This window comes from Podarcis gaigeae (assembly GCF_964106915.1).
Source record: "Podarcis gaigeae genome assembly, chromosome: 10".
Classification (NCBI taxonomy): domain Eukaryota; kingdom Metazoa; phylum Chordata; class Lepidosauria; order Squamata; family Lacertidae; genus Podarcis; species Podarcis gaigeae.
Window position 1 is genome coordinate 39,662,588 of NC_139686.1, and position 20,354 is coordinate 39,682,941.

Sequence of the window (20,354 nt, forward strand, 5' to 3'; positions counted from 1 at the left end):
AATCCATAGCACTTAATACTAGGTCTGCACTTAATTAAAATGTACACAAACATCTGTGTTTCTCTATTTAGAGGACAGACAAAGGAGACCCACAAGGGGAAAGGGTAATTAACAGGTGGTGTGGGCTTCCGACTGACACCTGACTGAAGTTATAGCACTGACCAGCTGCCTCTCGCACAGCACAGGTGGCTACTCATGGTAATTACTTCCACTGTCTAGTGAAGTGTGCAACAATGACATTCCTGTATATGCGCACCAAGAATATCCTTATCTCTTGTGAATGAAGCTGGGAGATTTCCAAGATTCCCAGGATTCCAGGCAATAATTGGTGTCCTGCCCTTGAAAATTCTCAGGAAAGCATTTCTAATTTTTACATTGAAAAAGACTAGTTTTGGGGAAACTCTTATTTAAGGAAATATTCCAACTGAAAAGCCAAGTGCATGTGAAGAATGGTTCATTTTCGTTTTCTGGGAATCAGCGATGTTTTTCTCCTGATAACTTACACTAGCAGTCAATCCCTGCTCACTCTCAGCTTCAGGTAGAATGGGCATATGTGGACATATGGATAGGATTATGAAGATAAGCAAAACGGGTTGCAAATGAGTACATTAACAGAGAGGAAGTACATTTGTTCATACTTTTATTTCCTATCTAATAACATGGTGGATTTTCATCATATATAATGACATGAGAAACATTAGTTGACTTATCCAGTGATTTCCATTGTTATCCCAACATTATCTTACCCTGTGTTTAAATTCATCCACAGACAGACTTCATTTTAGCATTTGGCAATTTGCTTATCTGAATGATACATGTATTGCAATAAATTTATTATAACCATATTAAACTGGCTTAAAAGGGTCCTCATTTATCAGTTTGTTCAAATTATCGTACCATTCCAGGAAAGCAAAAAATACCTTTCAAATATGGTGTCTCTTGAAACACTGATCTTAAAAGGGTATTGTAATTCCTAAAATTACTTCCCCAGCATTTATTTTTTTAAATACTAGTCACACCCTGTAAGCCACAACTGACTGATATTATAGATTCATAGATTTTTCTATTCATCTTCTAGGATCAACTTAAGACACAAACCCACAATCTGAATAAAGCATGCATCATTTACTCCAGACAATATATGCTGAAAGATTCTGCACTAATGTTACCAGCGTATAATAAATCACATGGCGTATATTGTCAGATTGACATCTTGAGCTAATCAATAAAAGCAAGACAATGACTAACAGCTGAATCTATTTTCATGCAACCTAGAACCTTTAACATAGTTCATCTTGTTAGGTGTGCCACAGCATGATAGGGATGGAAGATAATTTAACCTTGCATCAATTCACCAGTTAAATTTCGTAGTGATGTCAGAACCACTACATCTGCCTATGTTTCAGCTTTTTGTAATAATTATATGCTGTAATCAGTTAACGGATGGCTAGTGTAAAACCAACTCACTTTAATGATCTAGAGCAATGACTCTGACCTGACATGGTCTTTTGCAATTACTGCAGCTCATCGGTGTGTGCTAAATTACGCTGACAATGCTGCCACTCTTAAGGACATTGTGCACCCACCCCTCTTTGCTAATAGCCAAACTCATGAGATTAGACAACTTGCGCCACAAACTGCAGTAATTGTATTAGCTCCTAAAGGTATGTGTCTAATGGGAATTCTGCCTCATTTAGGCATCGTGCTCCAGCTGAAGTACTTTCATCAAGCTGTCCATCATTCCCTGGATAGGTTTTCAACATTTGCAAGCCTGCTGGGAAAAGATGTGTGGTGTTTTATCAGATGTTCCAACTTCCACAGGTCAAATTCTGAAAATGCCAGCAAGGAAAGAGCTAACAGCATCAATGAAATCTGAATATAAACTTTCCTACTTGTGCAACAGTAAAAAATAATAACTTTGCGTTGCTATAACTGTGGCACACGTAGCACAGATCCTAATTCAAGCACACATAGGATGCAACAAATAACAAAATATTGCTAAGACGCAGAAACTGAATAGATGCTACAATAAACTTCACAGCCAACAATCATACTTGCCTGGCATGGATTCAGTGCTCCCATTACTGACTAAAGGATGAAAATGAGCATAAACTCGCAGGAATCACCATAACCTATGGAGAGGCCACCATATGTTGCTGGAAGACAACTCCCATCATTCCTGACCACTGCTGGGGGTAGTGAGTGCAGGTGTCCAGCAATGTTCTAAGAGCACCACGTTGGTTACGTCCATCATAGCCAACATAATGGAACACCTGCTATACATGCCATGACAGGTCTGCTGATTTTTGACCTCTATTACAATTAAGGAATTAACATAAAATAGATATTGCACTGGACCTTTTTTTTTTTTTTTAGATCACCACATCTCAGGACATTGAGGAAGATAATTGGTTTAATTATATTGAAGTGGGTGCATGCCTGCAGCATTGCAGCAACCTGACTGTTCTGTATAACCTGTTCATTTGAAGGCAGAACGGAAACAGGCATGAGTGGAAACCATACAGCCATTCAAGAGAAGTGGTAAACAGGCTAAATCAGAAACACAAATAGGTATTAGTGCAAGAACTCCATAGCACTCCTGTCCTTTCTCTTCATCGCAGGGCTTAGAACCCAGCAGAGCATAGAGAAACCATCTGGTGCTCTTTAGAGTCAAAGAGATTAACTTTAGAAAGCAAGGTCACAGGAACCTTCCAGGCCACTATGCAACTGCAAACTGCTGACACAAAATTCCTTACAAAGCCATCGAGTCTTTTTACGTGCGCACACTGAAACCGCACCGCAAAATCCGCAAAAGTGCAGAATACAACTGGGACTTGCATGCTAACCCACCATCAAGCTTAGAAGTGTCAGATTGGGTCAGACTGTTGAGAAAGGTCAAGATTTTTTTTTTAAAAAAAGATCATCCACCATCTACTCTAACACACACTAACACCACTTAAAACAATCCAGAGTCTAGCAATGAAGATTTTTCTGTGAAATATATAAACTAGTTGCCAAATACCTCTTTCTAGAAAGAATCTCCCAAATATACTTTGAACTAATTTGTGTTAAATGTAGGCTCTTTGAAAATTCGGGTTTTCGTAAGGTTGTCCTTTCATGCAACATTTTGTGTCAGTCATCTAAAAGGCAACATATATTGAGAAGGGGAGCAATTCATCTGAATGCATGTGACAAGTCCACCAATACCCTGAAGAATAGATGTGCCTGAGAATAAGCCATACTGTTCTTGAAGTTAGCAACTGGCATGTAAAGTCAACATGACAAGCAACCTTTAACACCATCTGTACAAATCCCCATGAAAACTTATATTCTCACCTCATGCCTCAAAGAATAATTGCACCCTAGGGAAATTCTAGAGGACATTCAAATGATTTTGCTTCTTTGCTTCTTAAGGTTTGAGTTTCTGACAACATTATGCTTATGCCTTGTCATAAAGGGCAAATGTGTAATAGAAAATATTAATATTGCCTTCACAGAATAAGCTGATTACCTTACCAGTGGAACCATTTAAACTCATTTCAAGATTTGATTACTATTGTATATGATAAACAATGTATTCTATAATTCTTGTTACCTTAATAATGAGACAGGATTTTTGTCAGCTCTAAAACCCTATCTAAAACTATGTCTATAGAAGAGAGGGTGACTTAGAAACAGCTTACATAAAATGTCAATAAAATACACAGAACAGGAAAAAATGCAATCTAAACACAAAAGAAAAACCTAACTACAGAAAAAAATGCAAGGCTTTCTTTAAAACAAAGAAACTCATACAGCACTGAAACACAGAAAAATACAAAATATGAACTAGCTAAAATCAAAGGATAAAATGAACAGCATAACAATTAAATCGCAAAAGCAGTGCTAAAATAAACTTCACTGTTCATTTAAACTATATAAAACAGATGTCAGTGAGATGTTGGGTGCAGATGTTTCACAATTGGGGCAACAACAACAGAACGTCCTCACTTTCTAGTAATCATCAGAATCAACGCTGTGTGGACAGAGCATGAAATCCATGCTTCAGGATGGCATTTCATACCATATCGACTACCAAAAATAGGGGTCTTCTGCGTCAATTCTGTGACTGATTTTGAAACTGAAACCCAGTGATGGGAAAACTTTCTTCCCAGGTGGTGGGGAGGGCAAGAGACAAACAATGGGTGGAACAATGGGTCTTGTAAAGTAGATAACATTCTGGCCATTCAAAAAGCAAGCGGTTTCTATACACAATCTATACACATATTGCAACAGGCATTATGTTTCAGGAGCATGTTCCAGCTAGCAAAAGCACTAGAGGAAAGTTCAGGTGTGGATTTGAGAGAGTGGTGTTGGCCAGATAAAAAGGTCTAGAGTGCTTGGGATTGAAGTTCCCCACTCCTTTTCCACTATGGACCTCCTTCTTCAGTAAGATATTATACCACACAACCTTCAGAGTTTTGTCTCGTGGAACCTTGCAAGGTGGCATTTCAGCACAGTGGCTCCCAAGCTATACAATGAGCTTCCCACTGAAATATATCAGACACTTAAGTTGGTGAGTTTTCACCGGGTTTTAAATTTGCTCCAGCTTTCCCTGCTCTTTGATATCAGTTGAATGGTCAGTTATTACCATTTTGATATGGTGCTTTGAATTGTTGCTTTGTATTTGATGGCTTTATTCTTCACCACCTTAGGAGGTGGTATTGAAATATTTTAGATAAATAATATAGATAATAAGAGGGGAATAATCATCACAGCTCTGTACAGAGTTATTCCTTCCAGTTGTGTAACACCTGCCTTCTACAATTCAACAATCTACAGTAATTGCCATTTGTATCACTATAACTATACTACAATAAAACAAAAAAATTCCTTCCAGTAGCACCTTAAAGACCAACTAAGTTAGTTCTTGGTATGAGCTTTCGTGTGCATGCACACTTCTTCAGATACACACTGCGTATCTGAAGAAGTGTGCATGCACACGAAAGCTCATATCAAGAACTAACTTAGTTGGTCTTTAAGGTGCTACTGGAAGGAATTTTTTTGTTTTGACTACGGCAGACTAACACGGCTACCTATCTGTAACTATACTACAATAGTATATCATGCATAAAAACCTGAAACATTTAAAGCTATGATGGCTTATGCTCTGGCTCCACAGTTGGTGGCAGTAATGCTTCTGAACACTAGTTGCTGGAAACCAAAGGAGGGGAGAGTACTCATATCCTGCTTAAGGGGTTCAGTCAAGGGCATTTGGTTGAACACTGTGAGAACAGGATGCTGGACTGGATGGCCCATTGGCCTGATCCAGCAGGCTATTCTTAACTACATTGTATTCGGAAGCCAACTTGAGTAACATTTGACTTGACATGCTGAACTGGATTTGTCAAGCCAAAACTATTCCTGGTTTCTGCTGAACTTCCTCTCGCCTTACAGCAACAGAAGAGTTTCCCCCAGAAAGTATTGCTAAAACTTTCCTCTTATGTCTTTAATGCCCAGAACTGTAACAATAAAGAGCTGAGACTTCCCATATGTCTTAAAAGGAATCCTGAAAATTCTCCATTGCTCCATTTTTCACAAGACGTTCCAAGCCAAATGGCAACGATGGTGAATGAGAAGTTCATGTCTAATCTATGTCCCAAAGTTGGAAAGCAATTTCTTAACTTCCCTCTTTCCTAACCATGTCATATTTAGCCACGGTGTAGTGTTGCAGCATTGCCAACAATAACCATAGCTAATGTGAACCAGGTTCCTGCAAACCCAATTCACTTGGTTAAATTAGGGCCCTTTTGTGTTGATTAATGATTATGTTTAGTAGTGCAGACACAATGCTAAGATATTTAACTGAGAGGAAGGGGACCACAGCAGCGTACAATCCTTCTGCCTATTTTAGCATGATTAAGAAATTGCAGTGCTAGATTTGTACTGAGACTATAGATACCAATTCTTTATCATTCCTTTCTCTATCCTTGCTTTCTTTTCCTATCAAACTTTTGGTTTACTGAGTAGAGAACTGCTACTCATGCTATCTAGCAAAGCACCAACTGGTGTTGTAAGTCGCCTAGAGTGGCTGGGGAAATCCAGTCAGATAGGCGGGGTATAAATAATAAAATGTATTAGTAGCAGTAGTAGTAAAAGATGAATAATCATGAAAGAATCTGCTCCAGACATTTGACCTAAGTACCAACCATGACTTTGTTTTTTAGAGAGCACCTGTTGTTCGCTAGAAGAAAAGATGCTGCAGGGCACAAACAAATGCAAATATTTGTTCAGACTTTCACACGTTTATAATGAGATATAAATGCTGGATAAATTAATTCTCAGCTGAATAACCCTGAATGAAGGGACTCCACAAGGGAGTAATCAGTTGTGGTCCCGATCTTTTATTTAGCCCTTCAAAGTGTAAGAATCCACAAGACAAACAAAGGCCATGTTTAACAGTTTAGTGCACTTGTGTGCGCACATTTGTCTCCAATCACTTATGCGTAGATAGCAAAATTGGCAAGAGGTCAGGTCGCATTCTAAATCTAACAATCATTTACTACATAGCAGGTTGTTAGGAACTAATTTTTGCTAGGACACAGTCGTTTTCTAATTATGATTACAGACTGTTGTCCTAAGTGCTGCAAAGGAACCCCTTGAGCTCAGGAGCACCGATGGGTAGAGTCACAAATGAAGACTGAAAAATCCCCAATGTCATTCTTAAAAAGCTAATTTACCGAAATCCTATGGGGATTTTATACAATGGTGCTTGATCTTTAGTGATTATTGTGCCGTTAATGTTTGAGTTTAAAAAACAGACAGAAAAGCTGTATGGTGTGATGTGTGGGGGAAAAGTGAATGAATAAGGTTAAACATTTCATTTATCATATTATGACATACTATCCTAAATATCTGAGGTGAGCACGTTGTTTCACTCTAGCCAATTTGCTGCTGCAACAAGTCTTACAACTCAACTAGGTATTTGAAAATTGAAATGATATTTCTAGTTTATTTTTCTGATACCAGCTTGCAGAGTTTCATTAGGTAAGGTTGACTCTCTACTTTTAAACACATACTTGCTTTGAGAAATGTAACTTCTGGAGTAGCAGAAAAAAGAAGGAAACTGCAGACTTGAAGTAATCTTTAGTTCAAAGTGAATGTGTGATTTTTTTTTCCAGTTCAAACTTAAGGTGAAGTGTTAGCCATGTCACTCTTAGAGCATTAGGTTTCCACAACTAAAATTAGCTGTCATATAATTTCATTAAATATTCTATGACACTGTGGGTATAACACCAGATTACATTAACAGACTGCATTATCACATTTGTGACACATTTAATGCTACAGATAACTGGAAACGTATTCTGTATGAATTACACATTTCCCATTTAAAATAATAATAAGGAAAGAAACTTTTTTCAATTCACATTTTGGAAAGCATGGTTCCTGACCTACCGGTACTCATAATAATGGCATGTTGTTTGGTAGCATTTCCTAACACTACGTGGTGTGCATTCAGATCAGATAATTTCTATAACAGTGACTTGAACATATAATGCTAGGCATTTAGCACTGCTGAATTAATAACATATCCAATAAAGAGCTAGTTTCAATGCATTTTAAATCAAAATATTGTCATGGCCTCTGCCCCATTTGCTTCATCTTTTCCCCCACCTTTTTCAAAGGCAGAGCACAAAGGCTCAAATTAGCTTTGTAGTACTAATTGGACAGAATAGTGCAATCTGCAAAGTTGATTAATGGCTCTGTTCTCAGGCTGGGAATTGCAACTGCAAAAGAATTAGGCCTCTGAATTTGCATAGTTTCTATAATTACAACCCTCTTCAAATCTCATTTCCTGGCTGAATTTTGGCTCCACATTAATGTTTTAGTATAATTTGTACAGATCTCGCTGCTGACATGCAGAATGACGGGATACACAAGTTACATGTACCTGGCAAATCAATCTAACCACAAGCAGTCTACTTAACACACTTGTAGAAGTTGTGGGGAGCTATTCAAGAAAGCTTCAATATAGAGTATTTTCCTCAGTCCAGTCAACACACACTTCAAGCCAATCTTGCACAATATTGAGGTGCAAACACAGTTCTTTTCAATTTATATTTAAAAAATAAAATAAAATTAAGAAAAACATGTTTAAAACATTTCGTATCTCTTTTAAGACTGTTACATTTTGAGATAACCCCACATTGGTTTGAGGATCAGTTCATATCACCTTTAGGCACAAGGCCAGCTGCCTATTTTTCTGGCCAGCTTAACATTTTTCATCATAGTGAGTGGCTTCAAGCATACCCACTGCAAAGCAGCTCTAGGAGAGCTCCACTGTATTCATAATGCAAGATTAAATATGTCGCCCCACAACACAGATTAGGATTGAATAAATTACTGTGCAAAACCATGGTTCTTGCTCACAGTGAAGTTGCCATGAACAAGTAAATGCAATCCGGGCCAGTCACCTGGTTAAAATCAAACAGGAACATGCAAAAACACTATGAGAGAGAGGGCATATATGTATACCCCAGGGGGTCTGTATAACCCACCCAAGGGGACCATGGCACCTTTCACATGACAAAAACTACCATAGAGATATCAAGATTTTCAAAAGTAGGAGGTCCAAGGTTTGGCTTTGGAAAACAGAGGGTTTGCAGTACAGAGCTTACTGGGAACCAGTGTTGTATAGAATCAATGGTTAATAAAGTCAATTATTACAGGACAAAAATGTGCATTTTCCTGCCTCCCACCCCCATCATTGGAAAAGAAGCTGTTAGAGCAAGTCAACAATAATACTTGCCCAAGAAGCATTTAATGAACAACACCAAGCACAGCAAGGTGGAAATGCCAAATGCCAGCTTTAAGAAGAACCACTGTGGAATGAATTGAATTCTATTTCTACCATAAGGCCTGTGTGTGTGTTTTGAATATGGCAGGATTGTGCTCGCTTCGGCAGCACATATACTAAATATGGCAGGATTTACGTGATTCTTTATTCTTTTAGATAAATGCACTTCATCAATATGGTGCAGAAACTGATACATCTGAGCCACAGTTCTTACCTTATAGACAGCCGGAATGATTTGGTGCATTTTTAGCCTATGAAATACAAAGACGTCGTAAACAGCTGAAACTGCTAGAACAGTCACTCCTTGCTCCTTCCACAACATGCTGCAAGTGGCGCATAGCCCTGCACCCAAGATCCAGCCCCAGGTTCCTTCTGAGTAGTTCCTTGTGCAGCAGTGTTTAGTATAACAGACCAGGGAAAGCAGAAAGAAAAGGCAAGCTCCAATATCAGCCCTTCCTACAATTCCCGCAACCGCTTCAGTATGGATGGGATGCGAAGCAAACAGCAAGCCAGCCAGTAAGGTCCAATATCCATCGCCAAACAATATTCGAGAAAAATTTGTGAAAAGGCCTGTGACTGCAGCATGTAAGAGGACATTTACAAGGTGGTAGCTCCAAGGATCCATTCCTCCGATAGCATGGTTAATTCGAAAAGAGAGCGTACAGAGAGGTCGATACGACTTGTGACTCCCACTGTGAGTAAGGAGAGTGCCCCAGAAGTCATTGTAGAATATCTGAGTCCATGGCGTTTCAGGAAGAAGGTCCTGGTTTGTCTTGATAGCTCGGCTAAAAAATAAGAGCAAACACAGAAAGAATCAGACTACATGACCACTACAGTCAAGATTGCTAAATTATATGCACATTCTCTCTTCTTCTTTTTCTAAATTAGCACAAAAAATATGTAATATCAGAGCTATTCCACTTCTTAAAATTTCATACTTTGTAGTACAAGCAGTGTTAGAAGTATCTCTTCTATTGACTTTTTGCTACAATAAATTTCCATATAAATTGGCTTTTAAAACCTTAGAAACAGATGTTATGCTGGATCCATTAAATTAAAACACCCTTCAATGACATTCATCTGAGTCTAACCCAGAAGCAATCACTTATGAGTTGATGGGTTATAATTAAAACGTAAAAGAAATATGAGTAGCTGACAAAAAAAGTGTGGCTTAAACTAGCAATTCCTTACCAGTTCCAAACTAAAACCCCAACCGGCCTTTTGCACACCTATTTTAATTTACATGATGGAATTAAATTTGCTGACATGAACTAGCAATAACTACACAAAGTTACCAGATGTATGCAAATTTTTAATCCACAGAGAAATTCCTCGACAGACACAACAAATCTGTCTAATAAAGATAATTCTGCATTCCATGTTTGACCAACTATAGGCGGCTAAAAGATTATGGATTTCACAGGGACCTGAAGTCAAGTTTAGCTGGTAGCCAGTTCCATAAATTCAAAGTGACTGTTTTATTTTGTCCCTTCTAACCCCATATTTTCCATAGCAGCTTCCGTACAGGTAGTGGCATAGGTATAAACTCAGTTTCCTCAGCTACTGTATCATACCAGCTGAAATGAAACACAAATGGAATCTGTGTGTGTGTGTGTGTGTTTATTTTTGCATAAAAGGAATCTGTTCCTGGAGTGAGCTTATACACATACATGTAGAAGAAGAGGAGGAGTTTGGATTTGATATCCCGCCTTTCACTCCCCTTCAGGAGTCTCAAAGCGGCTCACATTCTCCTTTCCCTTCCTCCCCCACAACAAACACTCTGTGAGGTGAGTGGGGCTGAGAGACTTCAGAGAAGTGTGACTGGCCCAAGGTCACCCAGCAGCTGCATGTGGAGGAGCGGAGACGCGAACCCGGTTCCCCAGATTACGAGACTACCGCTCTTAACCACTACACCACACTGGCTTGGATGCAAAGTTGTTAAACTTGGGTTCCCTTCCCAATTGTTAGTTGCAAATATCTCTCTATTAGCAGGTCTATAGGTAAATCACTAAAAGGATATATAACTATTAAGCACAAACACACAATACTGCCAAGTGTTACACTGGACAACTTTATCTTACAAATGGGATGGCTGATATTGGGCTTAGGTTGGCAAAGAAGATACAAAAAGGATGTTCTCCCACTTTTTGCAAACTGAATTAATGGAAAAACAGATTTATTCAAAATTTCAGACGCAGCTATACGTTTTATGACCAGAGCTCATTCCTGCAGTGATGCAACAGAAACTGAAAGAAAGAAAACATCAGAGATCCTCAGACACATTACTACCCATCCTTTTTGCCTTTTTTTTTAAAAAAAGAACATTATATATAAATGGATTGCTTTCAGCAGGTTTGCTCCAAGTAGAAAAAATCGCTGCCGTTATTGAATTTGCTGACATTGCAAATACACCACTGTTCTGCAAATACATACTAATACAAAGCTCGGCAGTTCCATTGTCTAAAGTACATTGCTGTAACATTTTAAGGAACATTTGTTGTATGTAGATCCTTTTGGTTTTCATATAGATTGAGGTCAGTAAAATATTTATTTTGATTTTTGCTGAGGTTGCTTATCAACTTTGCCTCCATTTCTGGTTCCACTTAACTATTATTAGAAATAGAAATGGGGGGGAGAGGAGACAAACAAAATCTTCATCTCTGGTACATTTATTGCTCCATCATATTTTAATTTAACATCAGAATCTTCTGTTTGTGATCTTACATCCTGAAGCACAAGTTTCCAGACTGAGAGACAATGAATAGAATGCTGAAAGCAATCAAGGACTGCCTCCAATCCACTACCATAGCCGAACAAGAGTGCCTTTAAAAATGGAAGACTTCACTTTCCAGAACATCTACGCTGAGGCAACATAGTCCATCATGCTAATGAACTTCACAGGACTAGAAAATATAACCAGGAGAATTAAAAGGATTCGTTTCTGAAGTTTTGCAAAATCAGGCAAACATTTCCAACAGACTTTAAAAAAAAAAAAAATGTGGGTGGCAGTGTGGTCTAAACCACTGAGCCTCTTCCACTTGCCAATCAGAAGGTTGGTGGTTCAAATCCCCGCAACGGGGTGAACTCTCGTTGTTCTGCCCCACCTCCTGCCAACTTAGCAGTTTGAAAGCATGCCAGAGCAAATAGATAAATAGGTACCGCTGTGGCGGGAAGGTAAATGGCATTTCTGTCTGCTCTGGCTTCCGTCAGGGTGTTCTGTTGTGCCAGAAGCAGTTTAGTCATACTGGCCACATGACCCGGAAAGCTGTCTGTGAACAAACGCCGGCTCCCTCGGCCTGAAAGCAAGATGAGCACCACAACCCCATGGTCACCTTTGACTTTACAAAAAAAATCCCCTGACACGTCCCACTCCCTTCTTCTCTTCTACCTATTTGATTCCCCACATGTTAGGGCCCATTTGCAGGTATCCTGGAAAAGAGGCCCTACCATGGGCAGATTTCCTCAAGGTCTCACTAAGGGAAGAGAATGCTGTTTTGTTACAGCTGAGAATTGTGACTTGACAGCTGGTCTCTTCCCCACAGTTCACCAATGCACAGGTCCTTTGGGACCGGGATGAGGGTAGAATCCCCTCATAGCGGGACAAGGCATGCTCAACGCATGCTCTGCGAACACGTGCAGGTAACAGAAATGGAACCCCTACATGAAATGGTCATTGCCTGTATACAAAGGGATCCCTCTGTTTACTGCACTGCAGCAGGACACAAATAATGGCCAGAGATAGGTATTGCAGCTGGTTGGGCTAGAGTTCATTTAGGTGCCTACGTGGCTTTCCTGGTTTGATTGATCTTCCTCAGTCTAAGAAAAAACATCAAATAAGAGAAGCTTCTCCAGAGAGATTCCTATGCCTTCTTTTACTTCCCTTCCCCTGGACTGCTATGAAACAGGTAGAGAAATCTGTCTTCATAGGCCACTGACACTTCATGACAAAAACGCTTGTGTCATAATTGAACTTTAAAGGATATAAGGGTTCTTATAAAATTCCCATTTTTACTTAATTTACTTGTGACTCTAATGGAACACTTATTTAAACATACAGAGCTTTATGTATGTTATGGCTGCTTTGTCTTTAGGTGCATGCCTCTATATCTGTTTATGTTTAAGCTACTTTAACATGCTATACCATTTGTTTCCACAGACCTTTTGATGTTTATAGTGTAACAGTGCTCATATCATCTCCTGTGCCGAGACCTGCTCAAATATAATTTTCTTTCATAGCAGGCAGTAGAGATATACAAACCCTCTCCTGTCTTAATTCCTGATTTTTATGTTTACGAAGAATTGATTGCGAACCCCATACTCCTATGCATATTAATAGGCATATCTTAACTTGTATATAGTCCATGTATGTTGCTGTTGTTTTTAAGTATTTTAATGAAATAGCCTAAACCAAAGAAACTAATGTACGAGTAGACCCAAAAATAAATGTGGAATAAGTAAGCTCCTGGCAACTGTCGATGTACATCACTTGCATTTTCAGTAACTGCAGTTATCCTGATACTTTACAAATGTAATTTCTTGGTCTGGTCAATATTTGACCTATATGTGTATGTGTTCTTTAGAACAGACTTAAATTGGAAATGCTCATATCCAGCTTTTGTTATCAGAAATCAACAGAGTTCTATACAGGTGTTAAGAGTTCCAACTCAGTGAATTCTTGGGAGCAGGGATGAAGGTTGCACAGGAATTTGTTTCATAAGCCTGAGATACCTTGTAGAAGAAAATAGGTTTTGTATTAAGTCTGTTGAAGCTCTTCAGTTGTACAGTGATGACTGTCAGGAACTACATGAAAAGAGAACTTTAAAAATTCCATTTCCACTTAAAACTATGAGACGGGTCACAGATCAGTAGCAGAAAGCATGCTTTGCATATAGAAGGAACCACATTCAACCAATATGCAATTGATGGACTTGCACATAGTATTACTGTGCATTGGTAAACAGATTCAATTGTTTTACTATTCAAACGCCTACTTAGTTTCCTACTCTAAACTTTATTGAAGCTACATTTAAGAAGGAAAACATTTATTCTAAACCATGTATCAAAACTTTTGAACAAAAATGGATGTTTGTCTACAAAAAAATACTTTTTAGAGACTTAATATCCATACTCCTAGACCTCGTTTGCCCTTGAACAAGACTGGCATCTATATGAGGTTTCTGTTTTGTGGTAGCTAGCAGTCATTTCATTGGGAACAAAGTCATTTTGTTGGGAACAATACTACTCTATTACTCCATTTTTTAAAAAAGTGGGAGGGGAGTAGAGAAGAGAGAAATACCTGGAACTACTTTTAAAAAGACAATAAATGAATGATGAAAACTGATAAAAATGCAGTACTTGTTTACTGTTAGGTGTCCAGAAAATAAAACACCCACTACACACACCTGTTAAGTATTAGAAGAGAAATGGTCATAATGCTAAATCAATTGATCAATTCCAACTAAAAATAAAAAGGTACTGACTTATTTAGGCTTTACAGCAGGTCAGACTAACCTGACATTCTCCAGTTGTTGTTGTTGAGCTCCAACTCCCATCACTTCCAGGCAGCATGGCCAATGGTTAGGGATAATGTGAGTTTCAGTCCAAGAACACACGGAGGGCTACAGTTTCCTCATATTTCCTTTAGAACAATGCATGCCAGGAAAGCTATTCCTTGGAGCAGTTACCAGAAAAGCCTTGGAGACTGAACAACTACAGCATCGAACAGTAAACGCTGCTATCTCAGTTATGAGGGTGCTTGCAACACCTGAATCTTGCTACTTTCAGCTGTGCAGGCGTGATCAAGTTTTTCCCCCCTTCCTCCCCAAATAAAAAGAAAAATTCAAGAAGAAACTAAGAACAAATGGTGGGAACATTTATTTCATCTATTAAATGTTCGTTGGCCAAATCAAAAGCAATGTTTGAAGCAGTTTCTTTAACACCTTAGCAAGTGCTACTGACACTATCTGCTCAATATTTCAGGTGGTTAACTTCTGCAGGAAGAATCTAGGTTAAAGGAACCAGCAAACATTATATCACTACTATCAGCTAGTTTTCTCATGAAGATTTTATCTTTGGATTCTAGTCATTATTCCAGCATTACAAATGGGGATTTTTTAAAAAAAATTCTGAAAGTGTCACAAGGAGAGCCATTTGTCAAAGTTCCAGAACTGGCACTTTTCTGTCAGCCACAGATAACATTTTCAGGCTCAATAAGTGAGTCTACCCCTTTAGCTTTTAATGCCTGCCCATTCTGCGCATCCCAGGGGGAATCTGTGGCTTACTCATAATATCACTAATGGCTTGTATTTTTAAACATATCTTGTATTGTCAAAATGGCTAAAAGAAATATTGGGAAAAGACTGAAAGTCAAGGCAAAGGACTTCCTTATTTCCCCACCAAAAGAAGACATCTATTTATGGAATACTGTGGAATACAGTATTCCAGTATACTGTGGAATACATCTATTTATGGAATACTTAAGTGACAATATTTGTGCATAGTGCATGCAGCTTGCTCACATTTCTAAAAAATAACACTTTCTAGAGATTAGGAATAATTTTGTAGTCTTTGGCCTACTTCTATGGGAAAAACAGAAAACCAGGGCAAGCCCATACGACATATTATCTGAAGCTGTGGCTATCCTGAGAATTTCCTCCCCCCACTTTCTACAATAGACAAAGGGGGGGGGGGAAGGTTCCAAAAAACTGCAAGAACAACATTGCAGCAGTACAGTGACCTTAGTAAGAAAGGCACCAGGTGACACAAGGGCAAGATTCAGAGTAAAGTCAAGCAGACGTTTACCACTGGAGATACAGGTATGTTGGGACTAGAATAGATGATCCACTTCTGGTTCTGTTATTCTGTGGACCAATTATCTACTGAAAGTGTCAAGAGAAAAAATATGCTGCATTCCCTCTCCAGCCTTCATCCCTTGCTTGCCTTGAGACAGATCTTCCTTTATGACTCAGATGTTAGAGTTAATTCAATTTGTGCATAAGAGCAGCCTGTGCCTCCTATTAACCAGAGGGGTAAGTGCAATCCGCTCTCTATAAAACTGCTTACCAAAATTGATGAGAGAAAGTGTATGGTTCAATGATGCAGGACAAAGTTGCTTGAAAGGAGAGAGATGATGATACTCAATGACTTAACCTACAACCCTAAACTGATCCAAATGATATCACTAGAGTGGCCCAAACTCACTCTCTCTCTCTCTCTCTCTCTCTCTCTCTCTCTCTCTCTGTGTGTGTGTGTGTGTGTGTTCAACCATGTGTCTGGCTTCAATACTGTTGTAACAGTTCCCATATGTTATACGTACTAATCATGAAACACTCAGGCATGTTAAGATAAAAGTGGTATTGCTGGTATCAAAAGTTCCACAAGTAGTTTCAGGGGTTTTTCAGATGCTGCGTACATAATCATGTGCAAGAAACTGTGTCATTAGTGCAGTTGGGTCTGATCATACTTGAGTTTAATGCTGCTGCCCAGCATAGATGCATGACAAAAGAGTCATCAAACTTAATTTATTGCTCTCTCAAAAACAAATAATGGTTTACTTACCTTGCTGTAATGGTGTAACATTTATGCTAGTTCAATTAACTCCTAATCACTACAGGGTACATAAAGTGGGATACAGCTCAGATATACGACACTGAAAAAGAATTTCCGCTGCACCTTTCTAAGTGAGTTATATCATGTTTAAGCATCCACCATTGTGTATAACTGCAGCAGGAGACTCCACTGCGATTATCTTACTTTTTATAGTAAACTATGTGAAAGAAAAAAACTAAATAGATTAACCTGGCAGGGAAGTGTTATTAGAATATGATGTTTAGAAGTCAATGAAAGTCCCTAGAAACATAATAACGCTGCCCGTAAGTTCAGCAATCTTGAACCTTCACCTTATTAATATTGTAAGAGTTTGTGCTAGCATTTTATTTTATTTTTTTAAAGTCCAAACAAGCAAACCATCAAGCTCAAAGTAATAATAAAAACAGGAAGAATAAAATTACAAGATAATAAAAAGGAATGAATGGCATAAAATATATTCCATAGTGAAATACAAGATGTGTATTTGTACCAAACATACAAAATATTCTTGAATGTTGCTAAATAAATTCAGTTCTAATGGGAATGTGCCAACCATGAGATTGCTTTGGTCATATAAACCACAAAGAAACTAATTTGGAGGGGTCCCACATCACTCCTAGTACACATATTTTATGAGTCAGTTTTTCGGAAATGGCAATGAGCATGACTTTTTTAAAACCACAGATCCACAGAATAAACAGATGTGCCCTTCCACCCTTGAGATATAGAATCAATTGTTGAGAAGCAAGGTCAGGATTGGCACCATCAAAAATGGATAGGAGATATAACTTGGCATCCAAAGTGACCTGTTTGCCAACAATACTGCCAATCACCTCTACAACCTGTTTCTGTACATAGCTATATCCCCACCACATATGCCAATATGTTCCTCGTACTTTACAACTCCACCAGCATAAGGGGGAACCAGATCTTACAATATGGGTGGGGTTAAAACTAGTGGTGGACCACCTTCAAAGAATTCCCCCTAATGTTAGCAGACACGTATCTACAGGGAGAAGTGGACCAGCACTTAAGCTTTCAGTTCTCTATTATTATTATTATTATTATTATTATTATTATTATTATTATTATTTGGTCCGTCTCTTACACTGATTTCAAAGTAGTAAGTGGAGAGAACTGGAATTGTATCAGTAGGGAACATACCATTTCAGGGCTCTAACAAAGCATTTACTCTCAGTGCTCATGCCATGCTAACATTTGAAACTAAGGGCACAATTCTACTTTAGGTTTTACTTTCTTTAAATAAATGTAAAATAATATTTGCAATCTCTCAGATTCTGACATCAAGATTATTCTAGGAAGAACTATGTGGCAGAAGCAGTTCCAATTTCCTGACCTGGATATTATTACCAATGGAGGGGCCCAGATATGAAGACACCTGGAACTCAAGTAGAAAATATACATAGGGTGAGGGCATCAGTTGCTTTGTTATAAGGTGAAAGACCTTTGTATGGAAGCAACTTCTGCTGATACTGCAACAATTTTATTCAAACATGCTTCTAAGGAGACCTGCAGATCTAAGTCAGAGATAGCTAACACAATGCCCTCCAGATGTTGTTGGCCTAAAACTACCATCATCCCTGACCACTGGCCGTGCCAGCTGGAGCCAAAGGAACTGTACTCCAATGATTTTCAAACAACAAATGCCATAGAATAAAACAGAATAAAATACCATAAAAAATTCAGAGAAATGTAGTTTCTAGAGGACCGACCCAAGCGAACAGTAGAACGAATCAATATCAGCCTTCCAGGAATGCTTCCGTAAAAAAAAATGTTTTTAGCCTTCTCAAAACCATAAAATAGTTGCTGCATGCTATTTCTAGAGAGATGCAGTTTCATATGGTAGGTGCTACTCCAGGTAACCACAGGCATGTGTGTGATGTTGCACGTCTATGCTGCAGCGGCAGGCACCCACAATCCTGAGGGCGTGATGACACCCCTGATAAGTGGAACATCACTGGATGTTCACATACTATGCATTGGCCCCGATTCACAAGTTGGATGTTTTAAGTAGACACTTCACTGTGGAGAATCTGTTTTCAGCACCTTTTGATTTATGATCAATGCCTAATCTAGTCTTAGAATCAAAAGCCTGGAATGCCAGGATTTAAATACTAGTGCTGAATGTCTGGATGAGATTGTGAAATATTTGGGGTGACATGTGCATAAGAACATGAGCCAAGGAGTAGTTCCCCTTTCTTTTATTTTCTTGAGTTCAGAGAGAGTATTAATATTAACATGCAGTAGAAGACTGGCACATAAATCATCTACAGAACTATTTATATTATGTACAATTTGGGATCTGCAAAAGGAGAATAATAATCATGTTCCTACATCAGAGGACAGCTAATGAAATTCACCCGCTGACTGCACTACTTGCACACAGCTCTAGAATTTGACAAACTAGTTATGGATAATCAATGTTATGGTTTCTCCATGAAATATACCATGTTATGCATAGTAAATGAGGAAATATTAACATCTGTTTGGTCTTCAAAAGCTAGTCTAAATAGCATACAACTTCCATTTAAGGGATTGATCCAAGGATCCACATCACTTAGAACATGGGTAGGCAAACTAAGGCCAGATCTGGCTCAATCGCCTTCTAAATCTGGCCTGCAGACGGTCCAGGGATCAGCATGTTTTACATATGTAGAATGTGTCCTTTTATTTAAAATGCATCTATGGGTTATTTGTGGGGCACAGGACTTTGTTCATTTCCCCCTCTCAAAATATAGTCCAGCCCCCCACAAGGTTTGAGGGACAGTGGACCGGCCCCCTGCTGAAAAAGTTTGCTGATCCCTGCTTTAGAACCTGTGTTATAAGGTGTGTTCAGAAATACAGAGAGGTGCAAAATAATATTGCTCCCATTCATCCTTTGCTTAAGGCCAAAAATAAAAATTAAAAGAATCTATAGCACCAAGGTTAGATTGCTAGCTGTGTCATTTTCCCTCAGGTTACTAAGTACCAAGTATCTTTTAAAGCATTTTGAGTTCTCAACAATATGACTGAATTAGTTTATACAAATTACAGTATATAAATATAAATTGAATGGAAGAATAAATAAAACAAAACTTTTTTTTAAAAAAATGGAGCATGTCTACATGCCAGCAAAAATCATTTATTCTTTATAATATTGCCAGTCTTGTTAGTGGCTATAAATGAGTTAACAGATGAAAGCTATCACTGGGAATCAAGGTCCCACTATAAAAATGCAAAATCGAAAACCTATTATCACCTAGTCTCAGTTCTCACACCACCATTTGAAAGGCTGTCTATATCCTGTCATACCAAAAACTAAGAGACTGATAAATGTATTGGAGGTGGGGCAGAAAGGGGGAGGTTAAGCACTCAAGCATTCAGAACTGTAAAGCTGCATCAGCTCCTCAGAGCAAAAGCAAAAATAATAACAATGAACCTTTTATCCCCCAATACTGTTAAAGCTGCAGAAACAGTAGCATACAGTGGCAACATAGCAAGGCTGGAAAGACCCAAGCCATCTGAGGTTGAGCATTACGTAACTAGAACAGAATAAGTTGTTGCAACTTCTCTTAGGATGTTTCAAAGCACCATTATTTTATTAACCGTATGTCGGCCATTCTTATTAAATACAATATTAAATGTTGTATCCTGATTAATTATGGCTGCAAAGCATTGTGCAACTGTGCAGAAAACAACTTAAATACACTTATGAGAAGCATTTCTCGCCCTGATTTAATACTTCTTTTTTACCACTGAGAAGGAACACAGAGAAACAAGCATACCAACTTAGTCATACAATGGAATGATATGTGATAAAATATATTGTGGGATTAGAATAAAAATAAAATGTTTTTTATAAGTGTCCTACTTAGCCTGATGACCATAGGCACCAAGGGTGGGAGTCCTTTTTCATCACACCGTTGAA

At 38.5% G+C, this 20,354-nt stretch overlaps 1 protein-coding gene across 1 annotated transcript in view; it reads right to left on the reverse strand.

The window, feature by feature from the left end:
* The window catches only part of TMTC2 (transmembrane O-mannosyltransferase targeting cadherins 2), a 195,942-nt gene that overhangs the window by 103,001 nt on the left and 72,587 nt on the right, over window positions 1–20,354 (reverse strand). The window contains exon 2 of the mRNA XM_083699166.1: window positions 9,054–9,624. Coding sequence (XP_083555292.1) covers window positions 9,054–9,624 — 571 coding nt within the window. The remainder of the gene's footprint in view (window positions 1–9,053; window positions 9,625–20,354) is intronic.